The sequence below is a fragment of the Lethenteron reissneri genome, chromosome 58 (genome assembly GCF_015708825.2).
Source record: "Lethenteron reissneri isolate LAM-NWPU_2019-01 chromosome 58, ASM1570882v1, whole genome shotgun sequence".
Classification (NCBI taxonomy): domain Eukaryota; kingdom Metazoa; phylum Chordata; class Hyperoartia; order Petromyzontiformes; family Petromyzontidae; genus Lethenteron; species Lethenteron reissneri.
Window position 1 is genome coordinate 3,452,245 of NC_083836.1, and position 12,446 is coordinate 3,464,690.

At 57.7% G+C, this 12,446-nt stretch overlaps 1 protein-coding gene across 1 annotated transcript in view; it reads left to right on the forward strand.

Annotated features, from left to right (window-relative positions):
* The window catches only part of LOC133357505 (E3 ubiquitin-protein ligase RNF13-like), a 30,056-nt gene extending 17,815 nt beyond the window's left edge, over positions 1-12,241 (forward strand). The window contains exons 8-10 of the mRNA XM_061575469.1: positions 6,062-6,155; positions 7,077-7,157; positions 8,268-12,241. Of these exons, the coding sequence (XP_061431453.1) occupies positions 6,062-6,155; positions 7,077-7,157; positions 8,268-8,998 (906 nt within the window). The 3' untranslated portion in view covers positions 8,999-12,241. The remainder of the gene's footprint in view (positions 1-6,061; positions 6,156-7,076; positions 7,158-8,267) is intronic.
* The last annotated feature ends 205 nt before the right edge of the window (positions 12,242-12,446 follow it).

Consider the following 12,446-nt stretch of genomic DNA (forward strand, 5'->3'; position numbering starts at 1 on the left):
CGATGTTGATGACGACGACGATGTTGATGACGACGACGATGTTGATGACGACGATGTTGATGACGACGACGTCGACGACGACGACGATGTTGATGACGACGACGATGTTGATGACGACGACGATGTTGATGACGACGACGTCGACGACGACGACGATGTTGATGACGACGACGATGTTGATGACGACGACGATGTTGATGACGACGACGATGTTGATGACGACGATGTTGATGACGACGACGTCGACGACGACGACGATGTTGATGACGACGACGATGTTGATGACGACGATGTTGATGACGACGACGTCGACGACGACGACGACGTTGACGACGACGATGTCGACGACGACGACGATGTTGATGACGACGATGTTGATGACGACGACGTCGACGACGACGACGATGTTGATGACGACGACGATGTTGATGACGACGACGATGTTGACGACGACGACGATGTTGATGACGACGACGTCGACGACGACGACGATGTTGATGACGACGACGATGTCGATGACGACGACGATGTTGATGACGACGACGATGTTGACGACGACGACGATGTTGATGACGACGACGATGTTGACGACGACGACGATGTTGATGATGACGACGATGTTGACGACGACGACGATGTTGATGACGACGACGATGTTGACGACGACGACGATGTTGATGACGACGACGATGTTGATGACGACGACGATGTTGATGACGACGACGATGTTGATGACGACGACGATGTTGATGACGACGACGATGTTGATGACGACGACGATGTTGATGACGACGACGATGTTGATGACGACGACGATGTTGATGACGACGACGATGTTGATGACGACGACGATGTTGATGACGACGACGATGTTGATGACGACGACGATGTTGATGACGACGATGTTGATGACGACGACGTCGACGACGACGACGACGTTGACGACGACGATGTCGACGACGACGACGATGTTGATGACGACGACGATGTTGATGACGACGATGTTGATGACGACGACGTCGACGACGACGACGACGTTGACGACGACGATGTCGACGACGACGACGATGTTGATGACGACGATGTTGATGACGACGACGTCGACGACGACGACGATGTTGATGACGACGACGATGTTGATGACGACGACGATGTTGACGACGACGACGATGTTGACGACGACGACGATGTCGATGACGACGACGATGTTGACGACGACGACGATGTTGATGATGACGACGATGTTGATGACGACGACGATGTTGACGACGACGACGATGTTGATGATGACGACGATGTTGATGACGACGACGATGTTGACGACGACGACGATGTTGATGATGACGACGATGTTGATGACGACGACGATGTTGATGACGACGACGATGTTGATGACGACGACGATGTTGACGACGACGACGATGTTGACGACGACGATGATGTTGATGACGACGACGATGTTGACGACGACGACGATGTCGATGACGACGACGATGTTGACGACGACGACGATGTTGATGATGACGACGATGTTGATGACGACGACGATGTTGACGACGACGACGATGTTGATGATGACGACGATGTTGATGACGACGACGATGTTGACGACGACGACGATGTTGATGATGACGACGATGTTGATGACGACGACGATGTTGATGACGACGACGATGTTGATGACGACGACGATGTTGATGACGACGACGATGTCGACGACGACGACGATGTTGATGACGACGACGATGTTGATGACGACGATGTTGATGACGACGACGTCGACGACGACGACGATGTTGATGACGACGACGATGTTGATGACGACGACGTCGACGACGACGACGATGTTGATGACGACGATGTTGATGACGACGACGATGTTGATGACGACGACGATGTTGACGACGACGACGATGTTGATGACGACGATGTTGATGACGACGACGATGTTGATGACGACGACGTCGACGACGACGACGATGTTGATGACGACGACGATGTTGATGACGACGACGATGTTGATGACGACGACGATGTTGACGACGACGACGATGTTGATGACGACGACGATGTTGATGACGACGACGATGTCGACGACGACGACGATGTTGATGACGACGACGATGTTGATGACGACGATGTTGATGACGACGACGTCGACGACGACGACGACGTTGACGACGACGATGTCGACGACGACGACGATGTTGATGACGACGATGTTGATGACGACGACGTCGACGACGACGACGATGTTGATGACGACGACGATGTCGATGACGACGACGATGTTGATGACGACGACGATGTTGACGACGACGACGATGTTGATGACGACGACGATGTTGACGACGACGACGATGTTGATGACGACGACGATGTTGATGACGACGACGATGTTGACGACGACGACGATGTTGATGACGACGACGATGTTGACGACGACGACGATGTTGACGACGACGACGATGTTGATGACGACGACGATGTTGATGACGACGACGATGTTGACGACGACGACGATGTTGACGACGACGACGATGTTGATGACGACGACGATGTTGACGACGACGACGATGTTGATGACGACGACGATGTTGACGACGACGACGATGTCGACGACGACGACGATGTTGATGACGACGACGATGTTGATGACGACGACGATGTTGATGACGACGACGATGTTGATGACGACGACGATGTTGATGACGACGACGATGTTGATGACGACGACGATGTTGACGACGACGACGATGTTGATGACGACGACGATGTTGATGACGACGACGATGTTGACGACGACGACGATGTTGATGACGACGACGATGTTGACGACGACGACGATGTTGACGACGACGACGATGTTGACGACGACGACGATGTTGATGACGACGACGATGTTGATGACGACGACGATGTTGATGACGACGACGATGTTGATGACGACGACGATGTTGATGACGACGACGATGTTGATGACGACGACGATGTTGACGACGACGACGATGTTGATGACGACGACGATGTTGACGACGACGACGATGTTGATGATGACGACGATGTTGATGACGACGACGATGTTGATGATGACGACGATGTTGATGACGACGACGATGTTGACGACGACGACGATGTTGATGACGACGACGATGTTGACGACGACGACGATGTTGATGACGACGACGATGTTGACGACGACGACGATGTTGATGATGACGACGATGTTGATGACGACGACGATGTTGATGATGACGACGATGTTGATGACGACGACGATGTTGACGACGACGACGATGTTGATGATGACGACGATGTTGATGACGACGACGATGTTGACGACGACGACGATGTTGATGATGACGACGATGTCGACGACGACGACGATGTTGATGACGACGACGATGTTGATGACGACGACGATGTTGATGACGACGACGATGTTGATGACGACGACGATGTCGACGACGACGACGATGTTGATGACGACGACGATGTTGACGACGACGACGATGTTGATGACGACGACGATGTTGACGACGACGACGATGTGATGACGACGACGATGTCGACGACGACGACGATGTTGACGACGACGACGATGTGATGACGACGACGATGTTGATGACGACGACGATGTTGATGACGACGACGATGTCGACGACGACGACGATGTTGATGACGACGACGATGTTGATGACGACGATGTTGATGACGACGACGTCGACGACGACGACGACGTTGACGACGACGATGTCGACGACGACGACGATGTTGATGACGACGATGTTGATGACGACGACGTCGACGACGACGACGATGTTGATGACGACGACGATGTTGATGACGACGACGATGTTGACGACGACGACGATGTTGACGACGACGATGATGTTGATGACGACGACGATGTTGACGACGACGACGATGTTGATGACGACGACGATGTTGACGACGACGACGATGTTGACGACGACGACGATGTTGACGACGACGATGATGTCGATGACGACGACGATGTCGATGACGACGACGATGTTGATGACGACGACGATGTTGACGACGACGACGATGTTGATGACGACGACGATGTTGACGACGACGACGATGTTGATGATGACGACGATGTTGATGACGACGACGATGTTGATGATGACGACGATGTTGATGACGACGACGATGTTGACGACGACGACGATGTTGATGATGACGACGATGTTGATGACGACGACGATGTTGACGACGACGACGATGTTGATGATGACGACGATGTTGATGACGACGACGATGTTGACGACGACGACGATGTTGATGACGACGACGATGTTGATGACGACGACGATGTTGATGACGACGACGATGTTGATGACGACGACGATGTTGATGACGACGACGATGTCGACGACGACGACGATGTTGATGACGACGACGATGTTGATGACGACGATGTTGATGACGACGACGTCGACGACGACGACGACGTTGACGACGACGATGTCGACGACGACGACGTTGACGACGACGATGTCGACGACGACGACGATGTTGATGACGACGATGTTGATGACGACGACGTCGACGACGACGACGATGTTGATGACGACGACGATGTTGATGACGACGACGATGTTGACGACGACGACGATGTTGACGACGACGACGATGTTGATGACGACGACGATGTCGACGACGACGACGATGTCGATGACGACGACGATGTCGATGACGACGACGATGTTGATGACGACGACGATGTCGATGACGACGACGATGTCGATGACGACGACGATGTCGATGACGACGACGATGTTGATGACGACGACGATGTTGATGACGACGACGATGTCGATGACGACGACGATGTCGATGACGACGACGATGTTGACGACGACGACGATGTTGATGACGACGACGATGTCGATGACGACGACGATGTTGATGACGACGACGATGTTGATGACGACGACGATGTCGATGACGACGACGATGTTGACGACGACGACGATGTTGACGACGACGACGATGTTGATGACGACGACGATGTCGATGACGACGACGATGTCGATGACGACGACGATGTCGATGACGACGACGATGTTGATGACGACGACGATGTCGATGACGACGACGATGTTGATGACGACGACGATGTCGATGACGACGACGATGTCGATGACGACGACGATGTCGATGACGACGACGATGTCGATGACGACGACGATGTTGATGACGACGACGATGTCGACGACGACGATGTTGATGACGACGATGTTGATGACGACGATGTCGATGACGACGATGTCGACGACGACGATGTTGATGACGACGACGATGTCGATGACGACGATGTCGACGACGACGATGTTGATGACGACGACGATGTCGACGACGACGATGTTGATGACGACGATGTCGACGACGACGATGTTGATGACGACGATGTTGATGACGACGATGTTGATGACGACGATGTCGACGACGACGACGATGTTGATGACGACGACGATGTTGATGACGACGACGATGTTGATGACGACGACGATGTCGACGACGACGACGATGTTGATGACGACGACGATGTCGACGACGACGACGATGTTGATGACGACGATGTTGATGACGACGATGTTGATGACGACGACGATGTTGACGACGACGATGTCGACGACGACGACGATGTTGATGACGACGACGATGTCGACGACGACGACGATGTTGATGACGACGACGTCGACGACGACGACGATGTTGATGACGACGACGATGTTGATGACGACGACGATGTCGACGACGACGACGATGTTGATGACGACGACGTCGACGACGACGACGATGTCGACGACGACGACGATGTTGATGACGACGACGATGTTGATGACGACGACGATGTTGATGACGACGACGATGTCGACGACGATGTCAACGATGTCGACGACGACGATGTTGATGACGACGACGACGATGACGACGATGACGACGATGACGACGATGACGACGATGACGACGACGACGACGACGTTGACGGTGCGCGTTGTGAACACGCCGTGGGCTCTCGCCGCAGGTGGTGAAGGTGATGAGGGACCGGAGGAGGGCGCGCAGGAACCGTTTGGCCCGGGAACAGCTGCAGAAGCTGCCCATTCACAAGTTCAAAAAAGGTGCGCCTTGCATACGCGCGCCACTGTGTGTGTGCGCGCGTGTTTGTAAAGGATGCTGCTACTGGGCAGTTGGAGGCAGTCGCCCACTAGCAACAGCTCACAACAACGAGCAGAGCCCCGGGCAGATAAAACAAAGAGTTGGTACAGTGGGGAGCGCTGTTGGTGCATCGGCCAATCATCTCGGTCGGTCAACCCATGGCACCTGGGTCTGTTCCGTGACCACCTGCCAGCGGGCTTTAGACACTTCACCTGGTCTCAAAGTGCACCTAGCCTGGCGCAAGCGCCGTGGTGACGTCACCGCCACTTGGTGGTGAACGGCGGTTATGTTATGTGCGTGTGTGTCCCGATTGCTTGTGTACGTGTGTCTGTGTGCGTCTGCGTGTTGGGGATTGGAGCGGTGGTGCAGTGGTTCGCGCAACAAGCCCTTCTACCCGAGTTCGATTCCAGGCCACAGCCAACATCAGCCGTGGTTATTTGAACCATTTCTGGCCCTCCCCTAGGTAGACTTAGCCTGAGGATTGAGTACTTGGTGTGGTGTGTAAACATGAGCAGCGGGGAGACAAAGGCGGCCGGGCACGGTGCTGGCCCCACCCCACCCTCTCGTGTGCCCCGTCGGCCTTCATAGGTGCTCGCTAACCGCACTTGCCCCAACAAGTCTTGTTGGGGCAGGTGCCGTTACACGGGGGATCTTTGTCTTTGTACACACGCGCGAGGGGAGCGGTGGCTCGGCGGTTAGTGCAACTCGCGGCCAACATCGGCGGCGACGGATATCTGAACCGGTTCTGGGCGGCCCGGGGCGTCGTGCCGGCCACACGACGCCGCCTCGTCACGCTTGGCACGCTAGGAGCCGGGGGCATTGCAGCGGCCGGCACTTGCCGCAGAGGCTATACGGTGAGGGGGGGACCTTTGTCTCGCGTGCAGGTGACGCGTACGAGGTTTGCGCCATCTGCCTGGACGAGTACCTGGAAGGGGACAAGCTGCGCGTGCTGCCTTGCTCGCACGGTACCCCCCCCCCGCCCGCCCGCCACGGCGTACCACTCACCCTCACTGTCACCCACAGCGTACCACTCACCCTCACAGCGTACCACTCACCCTCACCGTCACCCACAGCATACCACTCAACCACAGCGTCACCCACAGCGTACCACTCACCCTCACAGCGTACCACTCACCGTCACCCACAGCGTACCACTCACCCTCACTGTCACCCACAGCGTACCACTCACCCTCACAGCGTACCACTCACCCTCACCGTCACCCACAGCATACCACTCAACCACAGCGTCACCCACAGCGTACCACTCACCCTCACAGCGTACCACTCACCGTCACCCACAGCATACCACTCACCCTCACTGTCACCCACAGCGTACCACTCACCCTCACAGCGTACCACTCACCCTCACCGTCACCCACAGCATACCACTCAACCACAGCGTCACCCACAGCGTACCACTCACCCTCACCCACAGCGTACCACTCACCCTCACTGTCACACACAGCGTACCACTCACCCTCACTGTCACCCACAATGTACCACTCAACCACACCGTCACCCACAGTGTACCACTCACCCTCACTGTCACCCACAGCGTACCACTCACCCTCACTGTCACCCACAGCGTACCACTCACCCTCACTGTCGCCCACAGTGTACCACTCACCCTCACTGTCACCCACAGCGTACCACTCACCCTCACTGTCATCCACAGCGTACCACTCAACCACACCGTCACCCACAGCGTACCACTCACCCTCACGGCGTACCACTCACCGTCACGCACAATGTACCACTCACCCTCACCTACAGCGTACCACTCACCCACAGCGTCACCCGCAGCGTACCACTCTCCTGAACCGTCACCCACACAGCCTCCCGCACCGTCGCCCCTCGCGCGCTGTCGCCCGCAGCGTACCACCCATCCACACCGTCACCATCAGCATGCCGCTCACCCACACCGTCACCCACAGTGTACCATTCACCCACACCGTCACCCATCCACACCATCACCCACACTCACACCATCACCCACAGCGTACCACCCATCCACACCATCACCCACAGCGTACCACTCATCCACACCGTCGCCCCCTGCGCGCTGTCTCCCGCAGCGTACCACTGCAAGTGCGTGGACCCGTGGCTCACCGGCTCGAAGCGCACGTGCCCCGTGTGCAAGCGCCGCGTGATCCCCTCGCGGCGGCGCCGGCTGGGCGCCGCCACCCCGGAGAGCGACTCTTCGGGCTCGGAGCCGTCGAGCGACTCGTCCCCGCCGTCGCCCTCGTCGCCCTCCGACTCGGGGCGGGAGGAGACGCGGGAGGGCGAGCGCACCCCGCTCCTGCGCTCCGGCCGCTCCTCGTTCGGCTCCATGGCCCCCGGTGCCCCCTCCCCGGCCGCCGCTCAGCGGCAGGAGGAGCGCCGGCGGCGGCGGCGGCACCGGCGGCGTCGTCACGGCGACGCCGACGCCGACGCCGACCCCTCCGAGCGCGAGGACCCGCGGGGTCGGGCTGCGGAGGCGGTGGGCGGCGTCCTCTCCGCCTCTCCGTCGTCGTCGTCCATGACCTCCTCCACCTCTTCGTCGACGATGTCCACCTCGTCGGAGTTCGACAGGAGCGAGGGGCGGGGGGCCGCGGGCGCCGACAGCGTCGTTCCTCCCGCTGCGCCGGCGCCGCCGACGAGCGCCGACGGCGGTGCCCTGCCGGGAGGCGCCGGCGAAGAAGAGCGCAGGGCTCCGGCGACGCAGGGCGCTCGCGACGTGGTCACCGTGCAGGTGGAGAAGCACGAGCATTCCCTCGCAGACCGGCAGCAGGACCAGCCGCAGCAGCAGCAGCAGCAGAACGTGTGATGGGGGGTGTGAGGTGTGCGCGTCTGCGTGTGTGTGGTTGTGTGTGTGTATGTGTGTATGTGTGTGTGTGAGTGTGTATGGGGAGCGGTAGTGTAGCGGTTAGCGCGCTGCGCTACGTACCTGGCGACCCGGGTTCGATTCCCGCTCACGGCAAACACCCAGTGACGATTATCTGAACCGGTTTAGGGCCTCCCCTAGGTCGACTCAGCCTCAAATGAGTACCTAGTGCGGTGTGTAAACATCGTCACTGGGGAGACAAAGGCGGTCGGGCGTGGTGCTGGCCACCCACCCCCTCGTGTGCCATTCCGGCCTTCATAGGTGCTCGCTAATAGCACTTGACCCTACAGTCTGTTAAGGCTATACGGGGGATCTTTGTCTTTGTATGTGTGTGTGCGTGTATGCGTGTGTGCGCATCTCTTGTGTGTATGTGGGGAGCGGTAGTGCAGCGGTTAGCGCCCTGCGTTACGAACACAGCATCCCGAGTTCGATTCCCGCTCACGGCCACCACCAGTGACGGTTATCTGAACCGCTCCTGGGCGTCTCCTAGGTCGACTCAGCCTCAGATGAGTACCTGGTGCGTTGTGTAAACATCGCCACTGGGGAGACAAAGGCGGCCGGGCGTGGTGTTGGCCACCCACCCCGTCATGTACTGCACCGGCCTTCATAGGTGCTGCTCGCTAACAGCACTTGCCCCAACAGTCTGTTACAGGCTACACGGGGGGTTGTGTGTGTGTGCTCCTCTGTGTGCATTGTATGTATGTGTGCGCGTCTCTGCGTGTTGATGTGTGTCTGTGTCTGCGTCTGTAATTCTGTGTAAGGAGTGGCGTTGGCTTGGGTTTGCGCTCTGCGCTACGAACTTGGTGGCCTGAGTTTCAATTCCCAGCAGCCACTGCCAACGTCAGTGATAATTATCCAAGCCGGTTCTTACCAGCTGGGCATGGTGCTGGCCACACCACCCCATCGTGAGACGTTGCCGGTCTTCGTAGGTGCTTGCTAACGGCGCTTGCCCCAACAGCCCGTGCAGGCTTCCACGGGGAGGCGGGAAGGGGGGGGCGATCGTTGTGTTTGCTACTCGGCCGTGTGTGAGTGTGGAGATGCGAAAATGGGAATTTTAACAGGAATTGTAATTTTGTGTTGAAATGGAGCAAAGCCAAAATTATACCGCGTGTGATTGGCCCGTGGTGCAAATGCACGACAACAGTCGTGCCCTGATTGGTTGAGACGGATCTTATAAGCAGTTCTATTCCTACCCTGTTCGCTGCTCGTGATTTACTGGTGCGGTCGCTGCGACCTTGACGGTGCGGCTGATATGACGTACCATTGCGGTCGCCGTTCTGTTCACGTGCAGGCCATGCTGGCAGGGGCTGTGCTTACTTGCATGTCTTACTACGCGTCGTCGTCGTCGTCGTTACCGCGTCGCGCTCGGTCGCTTTTGAACGGCTTGATTATAATATTCCATTTTTGCAGTTGTGGGGGAGAGCCGGTGGCGCATCGGTTGGCGCTCCGCACTGGTTGATACCCGCAGGCATCGGTGGCGAGCGACTATATGAACCGGGCGTGAGGTGGGGGGCACCCACCCCTCACCCACCCCTCACCAACCCGCACAGTTACGGTCGAACGAGACCCGTTGACCGACGCGGCGCGGGTGACGGGGGGGCCGTGTGAACGGTCACGAGTTCCGGCTGCGTTCGCTTTGCCGGCGGTGTGTGGGGGGTTACGCGCCAGGCCACGGGAGGCATGTGGGATGGTTCCCGAGCCTTGGGCAGCGCCCCACCGACCGCCGGTTCGCAGCTCGGGGTGTGGGGAGGGGGCTGGAACCGACGCCGATTCCCGGGTCATTTTAATTTGAGATTGTTGCACGGGCGGCCTGCCGTCACCGCCGCCGCCGCCACCTTCCCGAGGGGCTGGCGGTGCCGGCGAATCCCTCGGGTGTGCCGGATCTCCGCGGCCGCAACCGCCTTGCTATTTACCCCGTCCCTCCACTCTTCTCTGTTCAAATTGCGGTGCCGGGGGGGGGGTGGTTCGTTGTCGTCGTTGCCGTCGTTGCCGTCGTCACGAGAAGGAGTTTTGAGTTCGGAGGCCTCTGTCCCACGCTAGGGGGGAGGCAGGGAAGGGAGGGGGAGGGCGTCTCTCTCTCGCGCGCGCGTCTCGAGCGTAACTGGAATCGCTGGAACTCTTCGAAGCAACTCCGGTGATGTAAGGAAATTGAGCGTTTAACACGGTGGTGGCGGTATGTTGTGGGGGGGGGGGGGGCGCGGAGCGGATCCGCCCGGCTAGCGTGGGCCCCGGTGCAAGAAATAAAACGGGGTTTGGGTGGAGGCCCCTTCTCAGATACCCCCGTGTAGCCCCGCGCCTTGGGCCCATCAGGCCGGGCGTGCAGGTCCCTGCGGCCGTCGTCCCGCGGCCTCGGTCGGGGGCCCGTCGCTCGTGTAAATAGGAATGCCTCGTGGTCGTCGTCGTCGTTGTCGTCGTTTATCCGTTGGCGTGGGTCGCACGGACGCGGGTTGGTTGTTGACGTACCGCAGGGGTTGAGCCCAAGCGAGCAACCTTCGTGTTCACCCTGGTGAGTCCGTGTTCACCCTGGTGAGTCTGTGTTCACCCTGGTGAGTCCGTGTTCAGCCTGGTCAGCCTGTGTTCACCCTGGTCAGTCTGTGCTCACCCTGGTGAGTCCGTGTTCACCCTGGTCAGTCTGTGTTCACCCTGGTGAGTCCGTGTTCACCCTGGTGAGTCTGTGTTCACCCTGGTGAGTCCGTGTTCACCCTGGTGAGTCCGTGTTCACCCTGGTGAGTCCGTGTTCACCCTGGTGAGTCTGTGTTCACCCTGGTGAGTCTGTGCTCACCCTGGTGAGTCCGTGTTCACCCTGGTGAGTCCGTGTTCACCCTGGTGAGTCCGTGTTCACCCTCGCGTTGTCCACGCTCGCGGTTCCCAATAAACTTTCCCGAACCCGAGAGAAGAGAGAGGCGGCGGCGACGCCGGCTGTTTGCGAGTGGCGCTCCTTCGTACGGTCCGGCACACCACATCCATAATACCACGGCCACCCCCACCTTCTCTCTCCCCCCACGCCATCCCATGTATCGTGGTTGCCGAGCGTAGGCTGAAAAGGCCTCCCCTGAATGAGGAGGAATAAAAAGGGAAAAAAAAACCAGCAGCACGCGGCGAGGGTGCAAACGGATGGGTGGATTGGTGGTTCTCGGAAGTGAGCGCGAAGGTTTCGTGATAAGAACTCGGGGGAGGAGAGGTGAATGGGAGGTGAATGAGAGGTGAATGGGAGGTGATTGGGAGGTGAATGGCAGGTGAATGGCAGGTGAACGGGAGGTGAATTCCACCACGGGCGAGCCGCTGAAACTCATCACGGGCCAGCGGCGGCTGCTGTTGCTGCCCGAAAGTTTTCGTCGGTACGAGGTCGACCAAACTACAAAGGACGTTTTTATTTTAGCAGCTAAGGCTG